This window comes from Anabrus simplex, chromosome 2 (assembly GCF_040414725.1).
Source record: "Anabrus simplex isolate iqAnaSimp1 chromosome 2, ASM4041472v1, whole genome shotgun sequence".
Taxonomy (NCBI): domain Eukaryota; kingdom Metazoa; phylum Arthropoda; class Insecta; order Orthoptera; family Tettigoniidae; genus Anabrus; species Anabrus simplex.
The window spans coordinates 489,759,103-489,786,311 of record NC_090266.1 but is presented as its reverse complement, the minus strand read 5'-3'; the positions used below and the strand labels follow the sequence as shown (position 1 = coordinate 489,786,311).

Genomic DNA, 27,209 nt, shown 5'->3' with positions numbered 1-27,209 from the left:
TGTTCTACGGCCTTCTGTGAACCATTCTGTGCACACCCGGTGCACTGCCGACATACTTTGTCCCACACGAGCAACAATTTCCGGATGGGAGCATCATGTTTTCTCATGCCAATAGTGCACACACTTTCAATCTCACCGATTTGACAGTACGGTTCTCGCATATGTCTTCGAGGCATCCTGCACGTCTGCTCAAGTCACGCCGATCCATTTCCCTCGGTTTATAGTGACAACGAGAGCTGCAGGCACATTTTACCAGTCGCTGGTGGTGCGCCGAGATATCGATGTGGACCATGAACCTGAGGGCGACATTGTTCAAATGCTAATCATTTCTGCAGAACATACTAATGCATATGTCCTGTGAATATATAAACTTCCTATCTCTAGTCTTTCAAGGTGTTCTGGTTTTTATGAACGTGTAGGTATACAGCGTGATTCAGCAGCCCCTTCCAGTAACGTTTGCTGCAGCCCAGCTATTTTGCACATGGTTATAGGGGTGCTATTCCGCTGCAGGCATACTGTATGGTACTAATGCTCAGTGAGCACATTTTGCACATGATTCTGAACTCTAGCAAAAATGTTTTATCGTCCGTTCACAAAACATGACGCCTTGAAATAGTGTAGCAACGTCCTTTTACCATGTAACTATGTTAACGAGTCATGCTTCGTTACCGGGTGTAATATGTCTTAAACACCAAACCGGATGGTGTATGTACTCTGCTCTTGTCGTACTACGATCATGTTTTCAGCAGTGTAGCATAGTGGATGTGGTTAGGCTTTCACCTAACAATCGACGGAATGTGCCAGCGGCGGTTCGAACCCTGCATTGTTCAAATATTTTTGCATCAGTATGATGTTTGAATACGTAAACACAGGCCCACGTTTGCGTCATCCAAACAGTAGAATGGTGCAGTTATTCATCTTGTGGCCTGCGAATACTCCGCTGGTTAGAGCTTGAATGTACTGTAATCTCTGCTGTCATGTGGCATATTTTTCACAGAGTGATATGTTGACATGTTCCTCATTTATGGGGAAGCAAGACAAAATGCGTGTGAGGCACTACGTCTGTACCAGGAACGGTATCCCGCCCGGCGACACCCGGCTGCTACGACATTCCACCGTATTGAAACACGCCTAAGGACAACTGGCGAAATTTCCAAACAGCCACCAGTCCGCAATAGGCCCGTTACATCGGGTGAAACAGGAGAAACCGTTCTGGAGGCAGCTTGTAGTAATCCACTCATCAGTACAAGGGCGATTGCACGACAGGTGAACACCATTTCAAGAAATCGGCTTCATTTCTCGTATTAAATCATATTTACAATGAATCCATAACAGTAAATTTCCACCTTTTTGATACTTATATTTGCATTAAGCAAATCAATCAATCGTATACAGTACATGTTTCATTCCATTTGGAACATCTTCCGCTGTATTATAACGCTTAGGTGAAATTACGAAGTATTTATCTTCGTCAGAACATAAGAGCATCTTAATAAGTACCTTGTTTAACTTAAAATCTATGTGAATTTAAAAAATTGAAATAAATAAAAATCTGTGTAGATGGTTGAATGGGAGGGAAATGGATTTACTAATTTTAGCCTATTTTAAAACTATATCTATCCATTGGAACAGATGTTATTAAAAAATGTTTTTGTTCCCAGCACTTTTCACTATGATATGATATTCTGCTTGTCTACTAATAAAATGTTTTTGAAAAATAATTTTCCTTTGTCACTGTTCTGTATTTTACAAGAATGTTCTCTTTGTTTGCTCCTTCCAAGGCGAATGTTGTTTGTTTTAATTTTATAAAAGTGTCTCTTGAATTCAATTAATTTAGGATGCCTGAAACTGATTGCTATCTTGCTATTATTAAAAGAGCTTACCCGAAATCTTGTTGTTGACAACAGTTGATTGACCGAGCTCGATAGCTGCAGTCGCTTAATTGCGGCCAGTATCCAGTATTCGGGAGATCGTGGGTTCGAACCCCACTGTCGGCAGCCCTGAAGATGGTTTTCCGTGGTTTCCCATTTTCACACCAGGCAAATGCTGGGGCTGTACCTTAAGGCCACGGCCGCTTCCTTCCCACACCTAGCCCTTCCCTGTCCCATCGTCGCCATAAGACCTATCTGTGTCGGTGCGACGTAAAGCAAATTAAAAAAAAAAAAACCAGTTGATTGATTTGCTTAATGCAAATATAAGTATCAAAAAGGTGGAAATTTACTGTTATTGATTCATTGTAAGGTGAACACCAGTCGGCCGTCCATCTGGCGAATACTGTATGATCATAAAATTCACCCATACCATCTTGAGCTACACAAAGAGCTCCATGGGCAGGATTTCGAAACTCGAATGGAGTTCTGTCGGTGGCTATTAGGCAGGCTGGACAATAATGCAGCATTCATATCACATATCTTGTTGGACGAATCGTGCTTCTATAATAATGGGAACGTCGAATCGCCACAGCATGCACTATTGGAGTCCAGACAATCCTCACTGGGTGCGACATGCGGCCCATCAAGTATGATGAGGAGGGAATGTTTGGTGTGGAATCTTGGGGATCACCTTATTGGACCATATTTCCTTGAGGGCCATCGGACAGGCCCACACTACCAGCACTTTCTGCGTCAGAAAATCTCACTGCACGATGTGGGTTCAACAGGATGGAGCTCGCTCACATTCAACTTAACCCGTTCGTAATCATCTGAACGAGGAACTGCCAGGGAAATGGATAGGACAAGGAGGCCCTTTTTCTTGGCCCGCCAGATCACCAGATTTAATGCTCTTGGATTTGTTTTTGTGGGGACATTTAAAGAACGTAGTTTACACTCAAGCGCCGGAAAACCCTGACCAGCTCCGACAACTCATCACAGACGCCTGCCGGGCAATTACACCTGGAATTCTTCAGCGCGCAAGATGATCTATTGGAGACCGGGCCCGAATATGCATAAACCAAAACGGTCATCACATTGAGCAATTTGCTGCAATAATACATTGTCAGGGCAGTTGTGTTCTTATTTTTTCCGGTCTGTATGTGTCCGGCCTGCTAACTATTCGGCCCTTCTTAGAGCCACAAACACATTCATTCACACACACTTTGCATGAAAGCGGGTATTGAACTTGCATTGCGTGCGGTAAGTATTAAACAAATATTTCAAAAATGTGTAATCTTCACCTCGGACTCGAACCTCCCACTGGACATGCAAGCCCGCACCACCACGACTATACCAACTACACTACGGTTCCGTACAGTATACTGGGCAGCTTATAGCTAGTATTAGGTTTACTGCGGTCACAATATCAATTTAGTGTTTTGCCAGCATGTCAGGTTCATATGATCTAGAAGGCTCATGCATGTCTTCCAGTGTTTAATACGAGTACAACATTACGGCCTCCTATCATGGAGAGGTGGTAAATACCAAGATATCCAGTTGTATTGTCTGAGCATGCCGGCAGGGCAGATGTTTTCAGGATGGAATGAATATTGTGGGTTGCATATAACTACATTGGAAGGGGCGGCTGAATCACACTACATATATATATCTATCTGAAATAATTTTTGAATACTGTTTGCTTAAAGGAGTGATACCAAATGACTATATACATATAGAAAACATAAAGGTCAGTAATGTTGCCTTGTGGGACTCCCCTGTCAATCATTAGAGGATCAGATAACACTTCACCTACTCTAATTCTCAGAGTTCTGTTTTCTAGAAATTTTGCCACCCTTTCTACCAATTTTTGTTTACAAAGCTTTTAAAAGTTTTAGGGTCCACCTTATTCAATACTCTGCAGTTTGTTGTGTAAATTACAATTCAGAATTTGTTTCGATGCTATACTGAGTCGTCATCAGCTGAACAGAGGCATTGGAAAACTGGCAATCATATAAATATTATCAACATTAATATTATCACAAATTAAAATCTTGTAATATTACAATTAAAATGAATGTATATTTAAAAGGATATAGTGTTTGTCCTTCCTTTCTCAACAAGCCGAAGAATTGCGGGTCTGTTGTATCAAATTATTAAAACCATATGCAATCAGATTCGCTATAATTATTGTAATTTTAAGGTGAATTCAAATTAAAATTCACACATAAAGTTATTAAAATAGTTCCATTCCTTCTCTGTTCATATTCTAAACCACTTACAAATGTTAAATTCGAATCCCACTGTCGGCAGCTCTGAAGATGGTTTTCTGTGGTTTCCTGTTTTCACACCAGGAAAATGCTGGGGCTGTACCTTAAGGCCACGGCCGATTCCTTCCAACTTCTAGGCCTTTCCTATCCCATCGTCGCAATAAGGCCTATCTGTGTCGGTGCGACGTAAAGCCACTAGCAAAAAAAAATGTTAAAAATTTGGGTTAATTATGTTTTCTAGACACCTAGACACAATTTGTGCTTTTACTGCATATTATCCAATTATGCTATAGGATATTAACTTTTGCAAACTGCATGTTTCGAAACGTAAGAAAATCTTTCCAGGATCTATGATTTCAGAGATTATGGGATCCAGTATTACCTTATCTTATCTTGTTGGTCATGCTTTCTGTCCTTTGCATTCCCTTCCCAGTCAACATTTGGTAAATTCAGATCACTCATTACAGTAACATTCCTTTCTGTGTACCTGTAATACCTCTATTCCTTTCTGCTCTCCTCTTTTCTTGCAATCTTATACTCTTGCTATTCGTCAATCAGGTGTAGTTCTCTTGAGTTATCCACTGATACGTACTTGATCTTGTCTTTTTTCATAACATTTCTTCAGCAGCCTTATTTACTTCACGACTGTCCGCTCTTCATCTATTGTGTTTCTTTCTGCCTTTTCATTTAGTCCTTGTTCCTTGAAACAATCCCTCACACTTTTTCTTCAACTTACCTAGCTCCCATCTCCTTGCATTCCTTCTGTTATTACCGGGCGAGTTGGCCATGTGGTTAGGGGCGCGCAGCTGTGAGCTCGCATCTGGGAGATAATGGGTTCAAACCCCACTGTCGCCAGCTCTAAAGATGGTTTTCCGTGGTTTCCCATTTTCACACCTGGCAAATGCTGGGGCTCTTAATTAAGGCCATGGCTGCTTCCTTCCCATTCCTAGGCCTTTCCTGTCCCTTCGTCGCCATAAGACCTATCTGTGTCGGTGCGACAAAAAGCAAATAGCCTTCTGTTCTTCAATTTATTCAACTTCAGATGGCATTTCATAACCACCAATTTGTGTTCAGAGTCCACGTCTGTTGCTGAGTAAGTCTTTCAATCCAACACCTGGTCTCTGAATCTCTGCATAATCATAATGAAACCTACTTGATACCTTCCAGTCCATGTAAACTGCCATTGTTTGTGGTGTTTGAACCAAGTATTAGCAAGGGCTAAATTAAGATTGCTGCAAAATTCTAAAAGTCAAATTCCCCTTTCATTCTTTTGTCTGTATATGAAATTTTCTACTACATTACCTTCTCTTCCTTGGCCCACCACTACATTCCAGTCTCCCATTAAAATTAGATTCTCATCGCTTTTAATATATAATATTGTATGTTAATCCATACTGCATATATATCTAGTTTCTTCTAGAAAATAAATCATCATCATCATCATCATCATCTGCAGTTTCCAGCTGTTTCTGCTTGAGAAAATAAGTGATTAGGGTTAATTACAGTTGCCAGCTCCATTGTAAAGGGGTTACATATCTGCCTCCTACCCAGACGTTCTATCCTCAGCTTTTCCAAGGATGTTAATTTTAGGAGGACTGGTATGGGTTCAGTCAGCCCAGTGAAACCAACTAAGGATCTGTGTGATATGAGAGGCACCCAATCAGTATGACCGAGGAAGTTGTTATGCCGACTACACTAAACTATAATATCTGCAGGCTGTGCAGTGGGCATCTTGGCAAGTCAAGATTCAAAAGTCAGTAGAAACCTTTGAACTACTGTATTGTAAATATCAAAAAATTACTTACTCACTGATATTAATCACTATAAATGGTTAATCCAGTTCAGTTTTCCAAAATTTACACTGTACGTAGACCATAGATTTGAAACTACTTAATATTTCTGTGTAGGTAATTTTGTGATATAGTATTTACAATCCTTAATCGGTATCAGTTTGCTTTCATCATCATCATAACTGCAGCCAGTATCCAGTATTCGGGAGGCAGTGGGTTCGAACCCCACTGTCGGCAGCCCTGAAGATGGTTTTCCATGGTTTCCCATTTTCACACCAGGCAAATGGTGGGGCTGTACCTTAATTAAGGCCACGGATGCTTCCTTCCCATTCCTAGGCCTTTCCTGTCCCATCATTGACATAAGACCTATCTGTGTCAGTGCGACATAAAAGCAAATAACATCATCAGCAGTCACCACTGATCTGCATTTAGGGCAGTCGCCCAGGTGGCAGAACCCTATCTGTTGTTTACCTAGTCTTTACTTAAATAATTGCGAAGTATTTCAAAATTTATTGAAAGTCTTCCTTGGTAAATTATTCCAATCCCTAACTCTCCTTCCTGTAAACTAATATTTGTCCCAATTTGTCCTCTTGAATTCCAACTTTATTTTCATATTGTGATCTTTCCTACTTTAAAAACACCACTCAAAATTATTAGTCTTCTGTCATTTCAAGTCATCTCTCCACTGACAGCTCAAAACATACCACCTAGCTGTGCAGGTGTCTCCCAAGTCTTATAAGCCAAACCATTGCATCATTTTCGTAATGCTACTATTTTACATGTTATAAATTTCATGATCGGTCCGTATTGAAATGTACATTAGTTTAAAAATGTTACAAAAGTTTATTGAGATCAACCTATTAAATACAGTTGGGTTTTTAAAGTTAAAGGATTTCCCCTCTTAATGATTACAGGATCAGATAATGCTTCACCTGATCCTGATCTTTATTTTTTAAGCATGAGAATACGGCTGATGATGCCCATACAATGGACGAAACATGTCCCGTCAATTTAGTATAACAAGATGTAAATCTTAACTTTAAGAACCCAACTGTATTGAATAGGTTGATCTCAATTAACTTTCGTAAAATTTTTAAACTAATGCTACTATTTTGTCGGAAATCACCCAGAACAAATCGAGCTTGCCTTTCTTTGGAATTTTTTCCAGTTCTAGAATCAAGTACCGTAATCCAGATGAGGGTCTCATACACTGGAACTATACTCCAGATGCTGCTTGATAATGTTTGTTGTTTAAAGGGGCCTAACATCTAAGTATACTCTAATACTCTAATTGGGGTCTTACCAGAGATTTATATGCCCTCTCATTTAAATCCATACTACAACCCATAAATATCCTCATAACCATATGCAGAGATCTGTACACTTTATTTACAATCCCATTTATGTGATTACCTCAATGAAGATCTTTCCTTATATTAACACCTAGGTACTTACGGTGATCCCCATAAGGAACATTAATCTAATCGGTGCAGTAATTAAAACTGAGAGAACATTTCCCATTAGTGAAACTCACAGCCTGACTTTTAGCCCCGTTTATTATCAACCATTTCCTGTTGTCCAGGTCTTTTTGCAGTTGCTCACATTCTTGTAACTTATTTATTGCTCTGCACAGAATAGCATCATCCGCAAAAAGCCTTATCTCTGATTCCAGTTCTTTACTCATATCATATAGATATATACAAGAAAGTCCAATAATACTGCGTTGAGGATTTCCCCTCTTAATGATTACAGGATCAGATAATGCTTCACCTGTTGTAATTCTCTGAGTTCTATTTTCCAGAAAGGCAGCCACCCATTCAGTTGGTCAGCGTTGAGGCCTTCGGTTCAGAGGATCCCGGATTCGATTCCTGGCCAGGTCAGGGATTTTAATTGCCTCTGATTAATTCCTCTGACCTGGGGACTGGGTATGTTTGTCCTAACACTTTCCTCTTCATATTTACAACACGCTACACTACCAACCACCACAGAAACACTTAATAGTGATTCAATTGAATCAATCAATCAATCAATCAATCAATCAATACTGATCTCCATTTAGAGCAGTCGCCTAGGTGGCAGATTCCCTATCTGTTGTTTCCTAGCCTTTTCTTAAATGATTTCAAAGAAATCTGAAATTTATTGAAGGTCACCTTTGGTAAGTTATTCCAATCCCTAACTCCCCTTCCTATAAACAAATATTTGCCCCAATTTGTCCTCTTGAATTCCAACTTTTATCTTCATATTGTGATCTTTCCTACTTTTAAAGACACCACCTAGACTTATTTGTCTACTAATGTCATTCCACACCATCTCTCCGCTGACAGCTCGGAACATACCACTTACAAGTAACAACTTAGAATAGGACTGACAAGATTTAATTTGTGTTAAAATGCCATTAATTTTGTGTGTTATTGTGGCTGAAGATGTCCAAAAAAGGGTGAAACATGTACCTGATAAGTCTATACAAATTAATGTAGATTTAGTCCACATTAAACATGGTATGTATTGATTAGGTGGTTTTATAAAATTATCTTTAAGATATTTTTGCCTAACAAACCACTTAATTGAGCAGCTAGTCTTCTTTCTCCCAAGTCTTCTCAGCCCAAACTTTGCAACATTTTTGTAACGCTACTCTTTTGTCGGAAATCACCCAGAGCAAACGAACTGCATTTCTTTGGATTTTTTCTAGTTCATGAATCAGTTAATCCTGGTGAGGATCTCATACACTGGAACCATACTCTAGTTGGGGTCTTACCAGAGACTTATATGCCCTCTCCTTTACATCCTTACTACAACCCCTAAACACCCTCATAACTATGCGCAGAGATCTGTACCCTTTATTTACAATCCCATTTATGTGATTACCCCAATGAAGATCTTTCCTTCAATCAATCAATCAATCAATCAATCAATCAATCAATCAATCAATCAATCAATCAATACTGATCTGCATTTAGGGCAGTCGCCCAGGTGGCAGATTCCCTATCTGTTGCTTTCCTAGCCTTTTCCTAAATGATTTCAAAGAAATTGGAAATTTATTGAACGTCTCCCTTGGTAAGTTATTCCAATCCCTAACTCCCCTTCCTATAAATGAATATTTGCCCCAGTTTGTCCTCTTGAATTCCAACTTTATCTTCATATTGTGATCTTTCCTACTTTTATAAACGCCATTCAAACTTATTCGTCTACTAATGTCATTCTACGCCATCTCTCCACTGACAGCTCGGAACATACCACTTAGTTGAGCAGCTCTTCTTCTTTCTCTCAATTCTTCCCAACCCAAACATTGCAACATTTTTGTAACGCTACTCTTTTGTCGGAAATCACCCAGAACAAATCGAGCTGCTTTTCTTTGGATTTTTTCCAGTTCTTGAATCAGGTAATCCTGGTGAGGGTCCCATACACTGGAACCATACTCTAGTTGGGGTCTTACCAGAGACTTATATGCACTCTCCTTTACATCCTTACTACAACCCCTAAACACCCTCATAACCATGTGCAGAGACCTGTACCCTTGATTTACAATCCCATTTATGTGATTACCCCAATGAAGATCTTTCCTTATATTAACACCTAGATACTTACAATGATCCCCAAAAGGAACTTTCACCCCATCAACACCGTAATTAAAACTGAGAGGACTTTTCCTATTTGTGAAACTCACAACCTGACTTTTAACCCCGTTTATCAACATACCATTGCCTGCTGTCCATCTCACAACATTTTTGAGGTCACGTTGCAGTTGCTCACAATCTTGTAACTTATTTATCACTCTACAGAGAATAACATCATCCGCGAAAAGCCTTACCTCCGATTCCACTCCTTTACTCATGTCATTTATATATATAAGAAAACATAAAGGTCCGATAATACTGCCTTGAGGAATTCCCCTCTTAATTATTACAGGATCAGATAAAGCTTCACCTACTCTAATTCTCTGAGATCTATTTTTTAGAAATATAGCAACCCATTCAGTCACTCTTTTGTCTAGTCCAATTGCACTCATTTTTGCCAGTAGTCTCCCATGATCCACCCTATCAAATACCTTAAATAGGTCAATTGTAGAAAGAGCTGCAGCTTTAAATTGTTATTATTAACTCTGTTCCTCTGTTGAATATACCTGTTTGACATTTAAAGGAATGCATGGAAGGTGGGTTGGATAAATACCCGCATTTGTTATCTGTGTAAATGAATGAATGTCATGCTAGCGATTTAGAGAGGAGGTAAAAGGTGTAATTACCATTGATGCCACATTTTGTTTTGTGATTTAATGAATACTATTTTATTCCAAGGACTAATTTGCAAGTAAAGCTGTATGTATTTCAAATTCTAGATTATTAATGGAAGTTTTTCCAAACCTTACTTGCCAACAATGTAGAAAACACTGATTTGATTCTTGTAAATTCTGACCTCTAGATATTTTTGAACATTAAATATTATTCTGATTTGACTTTCTTTTGTTTCTTTCTCCTTGAAGGTGACACTAAAGGATATGGGTTTGTGGAGTACACAACCAAAGAAGCTGCTCTTCAGGCAAAAAACATGCTAGATGGCAAACAAGTGGAAAATTGGACTCTTTGTTGCGATTGGCTTGACTCAAGCCATGTAACATTTGATTCCCTCCATTCCAAGTGCCTGTATGTGGACAGATTACCAAAGGATTTCCGTGATATGGGGGAGTTCAGGAAAGTTTTTTCCTCTGTAGTCAATCCTCCATATTGCCAGGTGAGGAGAAACTATTACAATTATTATTTAATACTACATAAATTTAATACTACATAAATTTAATACTACATAAATACTGTACTAGCTATGAGGTAAGGTAAGTGTTATTCTGCCCGAAGGCAGGTCCGAACCTCCGCAGAGGTGTTCCTGAGCCGGAGTTTACGTACGGTAGGGTGGCCAGTTCCTTTCCGCTCCTCCATTCCCTTACCCCCCGCCAACAGCGCATGGCAACCCATCCAACTCCTGACCACGCCCAATGTTGCTTAACTTCGGAGATCTCACGGGATCCGGTGTTTCAACACGGCTATGGCCATTGGCAACTAGGTATGAAATCCCAGCTGAATTGGAGGATGCAGATAGGGGACATATAACAAAGAAGAAAAGGCGCTTCATATTCCTTATAGCACATGTTTTACCAGGGCAAGTCATATGAAAGCCTTAAAAATGTAATAAAAATTCCAAATATCATGCGACAGTTCTGTCCGCTGGCAGTACTGTTAAAAAGACTTTAATGAATGCCCTGGAGGTAGCAGCACCTTGCAGACAAGCAGAGACCATCCCTTGTAACATTGGCCGCCCCACTTCAGACAAACATGAAAGAAGAACAGCGGTCTGTTATTTGTTATTTTAATAATGAAGGTGTAAATCCTATTGAAATTCATGGACAGATGTCTGTTCATAATAGTGATGTTCATTTTTCACAGCAGCAACATGACTATACCTAGCCCTATACTGCCCATGCAACAGTTGCAACCAGCCACGGGCTGCATTTTTAGTGTCTTCCACTTCCAGGCAAGTTGGTTACACAGACAGGTCACATAGCTCTTAACTTGCTTTCTGGAGATAGTGGGTTCAACCCCACTGTTGGAAGCCCTGAAAATTGTTTTCAGTGGTTACACATTTTCATTCTAGACTGTTCTTTAATTGGCCACTATATCTTCCTTCCAGATCCTAGCCCTGTTCTATTACATCATTACCATAAGACCTGCTTGTGTCGGTACGACTTTAAAAATATGAAATAAACAAAAAATAACACATCCAACATATTCACCAGACCACGACCCTAGGTATTTTACTACCACTTTTGGGCCACTCAGGGAGGCACAGGGAGGAGAGACATTCTGTTTGGGCGAAAGATGAAGGTGGCTCACAAGTGACTGCACAGACAACTAAAGGATTTTTTTTTTCTTCTAGAGAACTCCATAAACTTCGTAAGAATTGGAGGACTTGTATTGGATGTAATGGTCCGGCTCCATGGCTAAATGGTTAGCGTGCTGGTCTTTGGTCACAGGGATCCTGGGTTCAATTCTCGACAGGGTCGGGAATTTTAACCATAATAGGTTAATTTCGCTGGCACGGGGGCTGGGTGTATGTGTAGTCTTCATCATCATTTCATCCTCATCAAGACGTGCAGGTCGCCTACGGGAGTCAAATCAAAAGAGCTGCATCTGGCGAGCCGAACTTGTCCTCGAACACTTTTGACACTAAAAGCCATACGCCATTTAATTTAATTGAATGTAATGGAGACTATGTAGAAAAATAAAAGGATGTGTTCTCGTATTTTAATTGTCAGTACTGTATAGAAATGGCATTCACTATGGATATTTTGTAATGGCTTAATATTTTCAGGAGAATTAATGAATATATGGGAGGGACACAACTCTTTAGTTACAATATCCTATTTCTGCAGAGTAAGGAATGTAAGTTAATGTTGAGTTGAATTCTTACGTTAGTACAAACAGTTCAAATGTATGTTATTATAATCCACCACCCTGGTTTCCCTCTGCAAAACTGAATTGAAAACTTGATTAAGGCTTGATGGATCTAGGTTCAGGACAAATAGATTATAGTTCAATTTTAGGTTCAGAAAAATAGAATACTGTAAATTACAGAAGAAAACCAGACTCAGAGTTCAAAGGAGAAACATAAGTTGATGTAATGGAAAAACTCAACACAAATTATTATACAATAATATTTTGACAATAGAGAACAACCCATCGATGGAAGTCCTAAGGATCTAATGTGAATGAAATCAATATTAACAGCAATTGTACATATGTCTACTTCCAAGAAATGCTTTGAAATCAATTACAACTGCTTGAAACTCAAAAGATGCTTCTTACTCGGACTTCAGTACAGTTATTCTCACATGCTTAATTGACATCCCATTCATATGATCACAACTATTTAATTATATCACAGTTTCCTATACATTGATATATTGAAACAGGAACCGACCGTAATCGAACTGGTGACTGCGCGGTCTGTTTCATCCATTCAAATTGTGCACATTGTGGGCTATGATGCAACGCTTCTGGCGAGTGAGCTCAGGGCAGCCTGCTAAGACATGACTACGACGTCACAAAGCGCATGGCCCACACTTCAGAGAGAAACATCTGGAAGCTTTTTTATATCTCTGCTTCCAGATGAGATGTCGACTAACGGACAATGGGACCATGTAGCTTACAATAACAGATAGCTCATGTTCAAATATCATGTTAATAACTATCTTATTTAAGGATATATCGCGACGTCAAGATATCAAGTAATTTCTATGTCTTGTATGCTCTGAGTCAAGCCTGGGTGTATAAGACGAGCGAGAGGACAGTATAGACACAGTACAGCACAGTACAGCATAGTAGAGACCTGCTGCCCGAGGTTGTGCTGACAGTGAAGTTCAACTTTGTGTGCGAGTGTCGAGTCCGAACGTTGAACTAAGTACCTGCGAGATACAGCCGAGCATAAACTCCGACAGTGGTGTAAATCCTGCATTCTAAGTTTTTTCAGATACTTAAACATTCACGTGACTTATAATATACAAGTGTTAGACATTGGACATGTTAATACTGTGTGTGATAGGACTGTTGATTAACGTATAAATTAATACGAGTCTGCGTGTTCACTTCTATGAGTAAATTAACCAGCTAGGACTTTGTTTGTGTAAACTACAGGACTTTGTTTGTGGAAACTACATGCCTAATACTTCATCGTCAGACATAAAGACAGTGCCATTAACTATTTAGTATTTTGTGGTGATAGAGTGATAGTAGACTGTTTCTCAACACATTGGGAACATAGACTGAATCCTACACTATGATCACGTGTGAAGTTGAATGAATAGACTTTATTTCAGTTTCCTTGAGCTGCATTTTTTTTTTTACGTCGCACTGACACAGATAGGTCTTATGGCGATGATGGGATAGGAAAGGCCTAGGAATGGGAAGGAATCGGCCGTGGCCTTAATTAAGGTACAGCCCCAGCATTTGCCTGGTGTGAAAATGGGAAACCATGGAAAACCATTTTCAGGGCTGCCGACAGTGGGGTTCAAACCCACTATCTCCTGATTACTGGATACTGGCCTCACTTAAGCGACTACAGCTATCGAGCTCAGTTTGGACTGCATTAACCTGACAGTCAGAACTTAGTGAAGTCGGGGTACTGTGAAGGTTCAGTTATCTTAGCATAAACTTTGTTTAAAACTTACTTAATTGCATTGAACTGGCAAGTGGAACTTAGTAAATTCAGTGTCTCATGACAAGTCAATCACCTTATTAGTGGACTTGGTGCAAATTACTGTGCATATTAGACGTCCTACTTGGAACGAACAGTGCAATATAACTCAAAGTGGTGTGTGTAAACCAACGCCCCGTGCATACTCCGACCGCCCGTATTGTCATGTGAACTGCCGTTGGAGACATAGTAACTCCGAGGGATACGTGGTAATGGTGTTCCTGATCTATGATGGACGTGGTAACTTCGAGGGATGTGATGATGGTGTTCCTGATCTATGGTGGACGTCGTAACTTCGAGGGACGTAGTGATGGTGTTCCTGATCCATGGTAGATATGGTACTACAGTCTGTGAGGACACAGTCAAACGGAGCCAGTTTTTCAGTAAGGTGACATGCATCTGTGTCATTAAGGAATAGTGTGAACTGTGTCTTATCAAGTAACTTTCAATTCAGCAAGTCACTTTAAAACTTTCCAGCAAATTTAACTCTCATTCTATATGATTTCGAACTCATACATTCCAATTTTTCAAATGACTTGCTACTTTTTAAAGCCAGTGTAATATCAAGTTGTACCGGCGAACTTGCTAACGAGTGGGAACATTGAAACTCAGCCACTTCGTCAACATTTCTACTAATTATAACTTTGTTTACCTCCATATTATGTTAGTTAGCTAATTGAAGAATGAACTTTAGCGCAAAATTTGATAGGCATATCAAGATTGAACTTTATTTGCTCGCACATATTGATCATTTCAGAAAGGAACTTGTATTAATTTCATTAGTTCCATTATCAAGAATGACCTTTGTTTTCAAAGTGAACTTAATTTATTTATGAACTTCAAGAATGAACATTATTCACTTAAAATGACTAATTATTTCAATGTGATCTTAACTAATGTTGTCGTTTATAAACTTCAAGAATGAACTTTCTTTATCCAAGTTAATCAAGAAGAGATTTTAATAATTTCATTGGTGAACCCATTCTAAATATTTTTATGATGAATGTAAGAAATATAATGTAAATAAGCTCAGAATAAAAAATGAAGAAAGGTACCACAAACAAAGTATATAATTCAGATGTCTGACATTGTTAGCCTTTTAAATCTCTTATGCATGAATCACTAATATAATGAACAAGAGGCTAAAGTCTGAAAAAAACATAAAGGGAAGAATAATTGTTTTCAGACTTCTTTCCACTACCTATTTCCCTGTCTCGGAAAATTCCAGTGTATCTGTGATCTCTTTAAAAAGAAAATACTGTATGTATGTATATATACAATTCAATACATTGAGTTGTATTGAATAGGTGGAAGGGAAATAAATTTCTGACATCTATATATATAAAATAGCTTGTCCTGACTGACTGACTGATTCATCATCGCCCAGCCAAAACTACTGGACATAAAGAAATGAAATTATGGGGATACATTCATATTAAGATGTAGGTGCTCGCTAAGAGAGGATTTTTGGATATTCCGTCGCTAAGGGGGTGAAAAGGGGGGTGAAATTTTAAAATGAGTGAATCTATATCTCAAAACTTTAAAAGTTTACAAATGTAAAAATTGGTATTTAGAATCTTCTTTAAAAATAAGGAAATACGTATTTTTTTGTTTTCAGAAAATCCCAATAGGAGGGGTGAAAAAGTGGTTGAATGCCTTTAATCAGGATACCGGTACTTATATCTCAGAAACTGAAGGTATTACAGACCTGAAAATTGGTACTTTTGATCTCCTTTAAAAATAAAGAAACACATTTTTTTTTGTTTTTGGAAAATCCAATTAATGGGAGTGTGAAAAGGGGGCTGAATTTTTAAAATCAGTGTATCTATATCTCAAAACTTTGAAAGTTTACAGATGTAAAAATTGGTGTTTAGAATCTTCATTAAAAATAAAGAAACACTTATTTTTTTGTTTTCGGAAAATCCCAATAGGAAAGGTGGAAAGGGGTGAAAAATGGGTTGAATGCTTTTAATGAGGATACTTAGATCTCAGAAACTGAATAAATTACAGACCTGAAAGTTGGTGTTTTGGATCTCCTTTAAAAATAAAGAAACATGTATTTTTTTGTTTTTGGAAAATCCCAATAGGAAGGGTGGAAAAGGGTGAAAATGTGTTGAATGCCTTTAATGAGGCTAATTATATTTCAGAACCTTAAGATATTACAGACCTGAAAATTGATATTTGGGATCAACTTTAAAATAATAAAGAAACAGGCATTTTTCGTTTTTGGAAAATCCAAATAATGGGGGGGGGGGTGAAGAGGGGAGTGAAATTTTAAAATGAGTGTTCTACATCCTAAAATTTTAAAAGTTTACAGATGTGAAAATTGGTATTATGAATCTCCTTAAAAAATAAAGAAACACATATTTTTTGTTTTTGGAAAATTCCAATAGGAAGGGTGGAAAAGGGTGAAAATGGGTTGAATGACTTTAATGAGGCTACTTATATTTCAGATCCTGAAAAATGGTGTTTGGGATCTCCTTTAAAAATAAAGAAACATGTATTTTTTTGTTTTTGGAAAATCCAATTCATTGGGGGGGGGGGTGAAATGGGGGTGAATTTTTAAAATGAGTGTATCTATATCTCAAAACTGTTAAACTTTACAGATGTAAAAACTGGTATTTAGAATCTCCTTTAAAAATAAAGAAACAGGTATTTTTTGTTTTCTGTAAATCCCAATAGGAGGGGTGTAAAATGGTTGAATGCCTTTAATGAGGATGCATATATCTCAGAAACAGAAGATATTAAAGAACTGATAATTTGTATATGGGATCTCCTTTAAAAATAAAGAAACACGTATTTTTTGTTTTTGGATAATCCAGTTAATGGCGGTTAAACAGGAGTGACAAATTGGGGTGAATTTTTCGAAAGACAATATCTACAGAATATCTGAGAAAGGTAAAATGTTACAGACGTAAAAAGTGGGTATTTGGAATTTCCTGTAAATGTAAAGTAACATAGGTGATTTGTTTTTGGAAACTCTCCTTAAGGGGAATTAAAAAGGGGTGAAATTTTAAAATGAGAATTTCTACAGTATATATCAAAAAACTTAATATGATACAGAAGTGAAAAATGGTATTTTTTAAATCTGTATTAAAAATATAGGAACGTGTATTCTTAGTTTTCGGAAATACCACTTGGGTGGAGTGGGGGAGGGTGAAAGTGACTGAAAATGGTGTTGATTTCTTTTAATTAGGCTACTGATATCTCAAAAATGAAGATGTTACAGACGTGAAATTTGATATTTGGAATCTTCTTTAAAAGTAAAGAAACACGTATTTTCGGAAAATCCAATGAAGCGGGGGGGGGGGGGGTGAAAGAATTGAAAAATTAATTGTATGAGAATACATACATCTAATAAAAATGAAGTTGTAACAGACGTGAAAATTGGTATTTGGATTTCCTTTAATAACAAAGAAAAACGCGGTTTGGGGGGGGGGGAACCATCTTGCGGCGCGGGAGTGAAAAAGAGTTGAATTCCTTTCACGGGGACGCATAAATCGAAACTGAAGAACTTAGAGTCGTGATAATTGGTATTTAGAAAATCCTTTAGTATTAAAGAAACAAGTAAATTTTTGCCGGAAAATTCACTTGGGGGGGGGGGAGTGTGAAAGGAAGTGAAAAAAGTGAATTATTCGTATGAGGTTTCTTATATCTCAAAACTGAGGGTAATAGACGTGAACATTTGTGTTTGGAATCTCCTTTATAAAAAAAGGAAACACGCCTTCTTTTAATTTTTTTTCGGTTGGGGAGTAAATAAACTTAACGGCGGTGGGGTGTAAAGGGAGGTGAGACCAATTGATTTTACTGTTCATAATGTACTTATAAGGAGCCTCCGTTGCTCAGGCGGCCTCTCACAGCTGGGTTCCGTGGTTGAAATCCCGGTCACTCCGTGTGACATTCGTGCTGGACAAAATGGAAGCGGGACAGGTTTTTCTCCAGATACTCCGTTTTTCCTTGTCATCATTCATTCCAGCAACACTGTCCAATATTTCATTTCATTTGTCATTCATCGACCATTGCCCCAGAGGAGTGCTAGATGGGGCTTTATTCATTCAATTCCTGACCCTGTCGAATGACTGGGAACAGGCTGTAGATTTTCGATGTACTTATTCTGATCATAAACCTATCAGTTTTTATCTTTCCTGCGTTGGATTTCAGCAACCATCTTTTCCTTGGGAGAACGTTCTTAGATAACAGTAGACTCTCCTGGCATATAAATAATAATTTAAGCACATTTGAAATAAACGATAGGAATGAGATTGACCGTCAAATTGTTCACCTCTATAATAAGGTCAATAATGCATGGAAGTATGTCATTCGTATCGCCAGAAATCCTGCACACTTGCCTACGTGCGACATTGCTGCTGGTCACATTGCCAACAATGACAATGGCAGCAGATGTAATTTACCGCCAAGTAGCGGTCTTGCATCTTGCTGTGGGGTCCAGAACATCTAATAATAATAATAATAATAATAATAATAATAATAATAATAATAATAATAATAATTTTCTGGACCGTCATCAAATTGTGCGGACCGCGCTTGAAACGGGTCCTGGCCTGGTAATGACCACGAATACAGTCCGGCCGCGGGTTCAGTACCGCCAAGGCACCCAAGACGACACCACACCGGATCTCCTTCAGGATTTGATCCATACTAAAAATGCTTATAGGAAAAGATGGCAAAGATTTAGGGACCGCGTGGAATACCTGGACCTAGCCCGGGAATTTCGATATCGATTGCTGAAAAGAAAGATTGAAGATGTGAGGAACTTTGCCGTAATCTCTCAGAAAACGAGTCAGATCGCGAATTTCGGAGGATTATTTATAAAACGTTAAGCATTCAATTATAAATTTCAGTATAATACTGTAGCGAAGCACGGGTATATTGCTAGTTTATATATATAAAGTAACATGTCCGGACTGACTGATTCATCATCGCCGAGCCAAAACTACTGAACATAAGGAAATGAAATTTTGAGGATATATTTATATTACAATGTAGGTTCTCACTAAGGGAGGATTTTTATATATTCCATCGCTAAGGGGTTGAAAAGCGGGGTGAGTTTTTAAAAAGAGTGTATCTATATCTCAAAAACTTGACAGTTTAAAGACGTGAAAACTGGTATTTGGAATCTTCCTTAAAAATAAGGAAACCTGTATTTTTTTGTTTTCGGAAAATCCTCTTAAGGGGTGTGAGAAAAAGGTGAAAAAGGGGTTGAGTACCTTTTCTGAGAATACTTATATCTCAAAGACTGAAGATGTTACACACTTGAAAATTGGTATTTGAAATCTTCTTTAAAAATAAAGGAACACTTATTTTTGTTTGGTTTTGGAATATCTTCTTAAGAGTGGGTAAACAGGAGTCACAAATGGGTTGAATTTTTAAAATGAGTGTATCGACGATATATCTAAAAAACGTAACATGTTACAGACGTGAAAATTGGTATTTGGAATCTCCTCGAAGAATAAAGAAACGCGTATTTTTGTTTTCGTAAAATCCACTTAAGGGGTTGGGGTGGGTGAAAAGAACTGAGGAAAGTGTTAAATTATTTTTATGAGGATACTTATATATCAAATACTGAAGATGTTACAGACGTGAAAATTGGTGTTTGGATCTTCTGTACAAGTAAAGGAACACGCAAAATTTGTCTTCTGAAAATACACTTAAGGTGAAGTGTTAAAGGGGATGAATTTTTAAAATGAGCATATCTACAGTATATCGAAAAAGCTTACCACATATTACAGACATGAAAATTGGTATTTTCAATCTCTTTTAAAAATGAAGTAAGGCTTTTTTTTTTCTTCAGAAAAAACACTTGGGCGGGGGGGTAAAATGACTGAAAAATGGGGTTGAATTATTTTCATTAGGATACTGGTATCTCCAAAACTGAAATATTACAGACGTGAACATTGGTATTTGGAATAACCTTTAAAAACAAAGAAACCTCCATTTTTGTTTTAGGAAAATTCATTTAAGGGGGTTGTTAAAAGGATTGGAAAGCGAGTAGAAATCTTTTTATGAGGATACTTATATCTCAAAAATTGAAGATATTGCAGATATGAAAATTTTTATTTGGAATCTTCTTTAAAAATAAAGAAACGCATATTCTTTTGTTTTTGGAAAATGCACTTAAGGGGGTGGGGTGGGTGAAAAGAAATGAAGAAAGTGCTGAATTATTTTTATGAGGATACTTATATATCAAATACTGAAGATGTTACAGACATTAAAATTGGTAATTGGATCTCCTGTAAAAGTAAAGGAACACGCATCATTTGTTTTCTGAAAATCCAGTAAATGGGTAGTGTTAAAGAGGGTGAATTTTTAAAATGAGCATATCTACAGTATATCAAAAAACTTACCACATATTACAGACATTAAAATTGGTATTTTTAATCTCTTTTAAAAATAAAGTAACACGTAGTTTTTATTTCGGAAAAAAAACTTAAGAGGTTGGGACTGTAAAAGGGGATGATTTCTTTTTATGAGGATATTTATATCTCAATTACTGAAGATGACACAGACATGAAAATTTGTATTTGGAAACTCCTTTTAAAAAAGAAACGCGCATTCTTTTGTTATCGGAGAATCCAGTGGAGGTGGGGGGAGATAAATTAATTGTAAAATGAGGTGAATTCTTTGTTTGAGGATACTTATATCTCGAAAATTAAGGATGTTATGGGCGAGAATATTTGTATTTGGAATCTCCTTTAAAAATATAGACACACGTATGTGCGGGAGTGGGTGTGGAATTATTGAATTAAATTAATTACTTACATACATAAATACATATATACATACATACATACATTATCATTATAGACTGTTATGCCTTTCAGTGTTCTGTCTGCAAGCCTCTGAGAATTTACTAAACGTCGCCACAATCCTCGATTTGCAACTAGTGTTGTGGCCTCGTTTAGTTCTATACCTCTTATCTTTAAATCGTTAGAAACCGAGTCTAACCATCGTCGTTCTGGTCTCCCTCTACTTCTCTTACCCTCCATAACAGTGTCCCATTATTCTCCTAGGTAACCTATCCTCCTCCATTCACCTCACATGACCACACCACCGAAGCCGGTTTATGCGTACAACTTCATCCATCGAGTTCATTCCTAAATTAGCCTTTATCTCCTCATTCTGAGTACCCTCCTGCCATTGTTCCCACCTGTTTGTACCAGCAATCATTCTCGCTACTTTCATGTCTGTTACTTCTAACTTATGAATAAGATATCCTGAGTCCACTCAGCTTTCGCTCCCGTAAAGCAAAGTTGGTCTGAAAACGGACCGATGTAAAGATAGTTTCGTCTGGGAGCTGACTTCCTTCTTACAGAATACTGCTGATCGCAACTGCGAGCTCACTGCCTTAGCTTTACTACACCTTGATTCAATCCCACTTACTATATTACCATCCTGGGGGAACACACAACCTAAATACTTGAAATTATCGACCTGTTCTAGCTTTGCATCACCAATCTGACATTTGATTCTGTTGAATTTCTTACCTACTGACATCAATTTAGTCTTCGAAAGCCTAATTTTCATACCATACTCATTTCATCTATTTTCAAGTTCCAAGATATTAGATTGCAGGCTTTCGGCACAGTCTGCCATTAAGACCAAGTCGTCAGCGTAGGCCAAACTGCTTACTACCTTTCCACCTAACTGAATCCCTCCCTGCCATTTTATACCTCTCAGCAGATGATCCATGTAAACTACGAACAGCAAAGGTGAAATATTACAGCCTTGTCTAAATCTTGTAAGTACCCTGAACCAAGAACTCATTCTACCATCGATTCTCACTGAAGCCCAATTGTCAACATAAATGCCTTTTGATTGATTTTAATAATCTACCTTTAATTCCATAGTCCCGCAGTATGGCGAACATCTTTTCCCTCGGTACCCTGTCATATGCTTTCTCTAGATCTACGAAACATAAACACAACTGCCTATTCCTTTCGAAGCATTTCTCAGTTACCTGGCGCATACTGAAAATCTGATCCTGACAGCCTCTCTGTGGTCTGAAACCACACTGGTTTTCATCCATCTTCCTCTCAACGACTGATCGCACCCTCCCTTCCAGGATGCCAGTGAATACTTTGCCTGGTATGCTAATGAATGAGATACCTCGATAGTTGTTGCATCCTTCCTGTTCCCTTGCTTATAGATAGGTGCAATTACTGCTTTTGTCCAATCAGAAGGTACCTTCCCAACACTCCACGCTAATTTTACTACTCTATGAAGCCATTTCATCCCTGCCTTCCCACTGTACTTCACCATTTCAGGTCTAATTTCATCTATTCCTGCTGCCTTATGACAATGGAGTTTTTTTACTATCCTTTCCACTTCCTCAAGCATAATTTCACCAACATCCTTTTCCTCCTCCCCATGAGCTTGGCTGTTTGCAACACCACCAGGATGATTTCCTTTTATATTGAGAAGATGTTCAAAATATTCCCTCCACCTCTCCAGTGATTCCCTGGGATCTATTATGAGTTCACCTGAATTACTCAAAACACTGTTCATTTCCTTTTTCCCTCCCTTCCTAAGATTCTTTATTACTGTCCAGAAAGGTTTCCCTGCTGCTTGACCTAGCCTTTCCAGGTTATTACCAAAATCTTCCCATGACTTCTTTTTGGATTCAACAACTATTTGTTTCGCTCTGTTTCTTTCATCTACGTACCAATCCCTGTCTGCCTTGGCCCTTGTTTGGAGCCATTTCTGATAAGCCTTCTTTTTACGTTTACAGGCTGCTCTCACTTCATCATTCCACCAAGATGTTCGCCTTTTCCCATCTTTACACACAGTTGTTCCTAGGCATTCCCTTGCTGTTTCTATTACAGCATCCCTGTATGCCACCCATTCACTGTCTATATCCTGAACCTGCTTCGAAACTTCTCACTAATCATATCCATGTACTTCTGTCTAATTTCCTCGTCCTGGAGACTTTCTACCCTTATTCGTTTGCAGACAGATTTCACTTTCTCTACCCTAGGCCTAGAGATACTTAGTTCACTACATATCAGATAGTGGTCTGTATCATCGAAAAATCCGCGAAAAACTCGTACATTCCTAACAGATTTCCTGAATTCAAAGTCTGTTAAGATATAGTCTATTATGGATCTGGTACCCCTAGCCTCCCATGTGTAGCGGTGAATAGCCTTATGCTTGAAGAATGTATTCGTAACAGCTAAACCCATACTAGCACAGAAGTCCAGCATACGCTTTCCATTCCCAGTAGCTTCCATATCTTCCCCACATTTACCCATCACCCTTTCGTATCCTTCAGTTCTATTCCCAACTCTCACATTGAAATCGCCCTTTAGCACTATTCTATCCTTGCTGTTGACCCTGACCACGATGTCGCTCAATGCTTCATAAAACTTGTCAACTTCATCCTCATCTGCACCCTCACATGGTGAATACACGGACACAATTCTTGTCCTAATTCCTCCCACTGGCAAATCTACCCACATCATTTGCTCATTTACGTGCCTAACAGAAACTATGTTGCGTGCAATGGTATTCCTGATAAAGAGCCCTACCCCAGACTCTGCCCTTCCCTTTCTAACACCCGTCACGTACACTTTATAATCTCCTATCTCTTCCTCATTATCTCCCCTTACCCGAATATCACTTACTCCTAGCACATCCAGATGCATCCTCTTTGCTGACTCAGCCAGTTCTACCTTCTTTCTTCCATAAGCCCCTTAATATTGATAGCTCCCCATCGAATTCCATTTCGTTCGGCAAGCTGTTTCCAAGGAGTCCCTCGCCTGTCAAATGGGAGTGGGACTCCATTACTCCCATAGGTCCGAGGCTTGCTTAAAGTGTTCTGAGCTCGGTAAATTCATGAAGCAGGATGCTGCCCTACTTGCACATAGTCCAACCGAGGATCTCTCCTCTAACAGGTTATGGACCATCGGTGAATTGTATAGTCCTAGCCGCCTGAGCACAAGGAGGGCCACGACTCAGAATATGTCCGAGACGCCCACTCCCATTCCATAGCAACTGGTATCCCGACTCTCAGGACTACTTACTAGGCCACTCAGCCGTTGCCCATGGTTCACGAACTAGGACGTGACTACAGTAACCCACAAATTAAATTTGAATTATTTTTTATGAGGATACAAATAAGTAGTGGACTTAGAACAATACACCACTAAGGGGGTTTTGTCTGGGGGGTGAAGAATGATAAAAATATGCATTTATATGAAACCGTTTGAATTACGAAGTTAAAATTCCAAATTATATCCTAGGCGTTAATTAACAGAAGGTTTGAAACAAATTTAGCTCCTCAGAGAGTTAAATGGAGGTTAAGATCCGAAAACAGATATGTTCATTTCTTCCTCCGAAATGGTTTGACATACGAAGGCAAAATTCCAATTCGAAATCCTAGGTATGAAATAGGAAATTGTTTTTAACGTTCCAACCCTAAAGTGTTAAATGAGGTTAGCTCCGTAAACAAAATCATTCTTTGCTCCAAAGCTGCTTGACGTACAAAGTTGTAATTTTACTAGAAAGGTGTTCTTTTATGCCCTAGGTGTAAAATATCGTATACTTCAAAATATTTCTCCCCTAAGGGGTTTAGATGGTGGTTGATCCTCCAAAACCCTTTCAGGCACTAACTTGTTTTCTTTATGAAAGTTGGTCTTCTGTACTCTAGATGTTAATAAATATTTTAAAACATTCACCCCTTTAAAAGTATTCATTCCTCTATTACTGTTCGACATACAAAATCAAAATTTCACAGGCTGTTGCTTTTACATCCCAGACTTTAAGTAAGATAGGGTTTAAAACACACAAATTCTTCCGTACGGGGTTCAAATGAGTGTTAGATCATAAAATAAATAATCATTCCCTCCGAAAAGGTTTGACGTACGAAGTGAGGGCATATTTTACAGGCTTAGCTGACAGTGGACCCTTCAAAATGTAAAACTTTGTATAATAATTTTCAGTTTAAAGCTGTAGCAAAGCACGGGTATCTTGCTAGTCTATATACAATGTCCTGACTGACTTCCTGCCTAACTGATTCTTCATCGCCGAGGCAAAACTACTGCACATAAAGAAATGAAATTTTGAGGATACATTTATTTTACAATGTAGGTGCTCACTAAGGGAGGATATTTGAATATTCTGTTGCTAAGCGGGTAAATTTTAAAAATGTGTGTATCTCCATCTCAAAAACTTAACAGTTTAAAGATGTGACAATTGGTATTTGAAATCTTCTTTAAAAATAAGAAAACACGTATTTTTTTGTTTTTGAAAAATCCTCTTACGCACGCGCATACGTTTCATGAGGATACTTAAATCTCAAAAACTGAAGATGTTACAGTCATGAAAATTGGTATTTGGAGTCTCCGGTAAAGGTAAAGGAACACACACAATTTATTTTCTCAAAATCCACTTAAGGGGAAGTGTCAAAGGGGGTGAATTTTTAAAATGAGCTTATCTACAGTATATCCCAAAAACTTAACATATAACAAACGTCAAAATTGGTATTTTTAATCTCTTTTAAAAATAAATTAACACGTATTTTTTTGTTTTCGAAAAAAACAATTAGTTGGGGGCGGGGGGGTGTAAAAGTACTGAGAAAGTGGGTTGAATTAATTTTATTAGGATACTGATCTCTCCAAATCTGAAGATATTACAGATGTGAAAGTTGGTATATGCTCTCTTTTTTAAAAAATCACATTTTTTTCTTTCAGAAAATTCACTTATGGGGGTTGTAAAAAGGACTGAGGAAGGGGTTGAATTCTTATTATGAGGATACTTATATCTCAAAAATTGAAGATGTTACAAACATGAAAATTTGTATTTGGAATCTTCTTTAAAAATAAATAAACACGTATTTTTTTGTGTTTGGAAAATTCACTTAAGGGGGTTGTAAAAAGGAATGAAAAAGGGATTGAATTATTTTTATGAGGATACTTATATCTCAAAAACTGAAGATGTTTCAGACATGAACATTTTTGTGTTTTGGAATGTTCTTTAAAAATTAAAAAAACCACTTTTTTTTTTCTTTCGGAAAATCCACTTAAGGGGGTGGGGTGGGTGAAAAGTAATGAAGAAGGTCTTGGTAACTTGTGAGTAAACAGTCACTGGTAGCATTCCCGGGCAACTAAAATTCTCAGACCGAGCTCGATAGCTGCAGCCGCTTAAATGCGGCTAGTGTCCAGTATTCGGGGGATAGTGGGTTTGAACCCCGCTGTCGACAGCCCTGAAGATGGTTTTCCTTGGTTTCCCATTTTCATACCAGGCAAAGGCTGGGACTGTACCTTAATTAAGACCACGGCCACTTCCTCCCCACTCATAGCCCTTTCATGTCCCATCGTCACCATAAGACCTATCTGTGTCGGTGCAACGTGAAGCAACTTGTAAAAAAAAAAAAAATCTCAGAATGAACACTAATTTGAACACAAGACAAACCTAATGAAAGATTTGAAATGAGCCTTGTACAGAACAATTAACTTCATGGCTACTTCAGTGTTCCTATGTATGTTTCATCTCTCTTTTCCTTGAACTTGAATTAGTAGAATTATTCAAAAGGAATTCCCGTATGTCTGCAGAATGATATTAAAAGAAAGAATGACTTAGTCCTGTGTAAGGAAAGTGTCCTCAAATGCGTAAAGTGTCTACTTAAGAAAAGTGGAAGAGGGAGGCTAATGGCAATGTCCACTGTCGGGAATTTGAGGTGTCCGTTTAAATTAGGCTTTTTTTAACGTGTCTTATCTAAAATAAAATCTGTTCTGTGGAAAAATGAGGTGTCTGCTGAATAAGGGTGTCCGTTAGAGCAGGTTCTACTGTATAAAAACTGCACAGGAAGATATTTAAAGGTGGATCTAAATGTATACTTCACACGTCCACCTCTGCAGTGTAACAATTAGTGCTGTTAGTTGCTGGGTTAAGTTCCTGGTACTGCCAGATATTCAAGATTTGCAGGAGGACTGGTGTGTGGTTAAATGGTACATGCATCTCACCTCTGTAGATGTGCCTGGAAGGAGCTGTACCACATCTGGACAAGGACACAAATGAACTAACTAAAT

The 27,209-nt window shown here is 38.2% G+C and overlaps 1 protein-coding gene across 1 annotated transcript in view; it reads left to right on the top strand.

The window, feature by feature from the left end:
- LOC136863578 (ribonucleoprotein PTB-binding 1) overlaps positions 1–27,209 on the top strand; it is a 434,340-nt gene that overhangs the window by 346,758 nt on the left and 60,373 nt on the right. Inside the window, exon 3 of the mRNA XM_068226204.1 lies at positions 10,406–10,653. Within this exon, the coding sequence (XP_068082305.1) occupies positions 10,406–10,653 (248 nt within the window). The remainder of the gene's footprint in view (positions 1–10,405; positions 10,654–27,209) is intronic.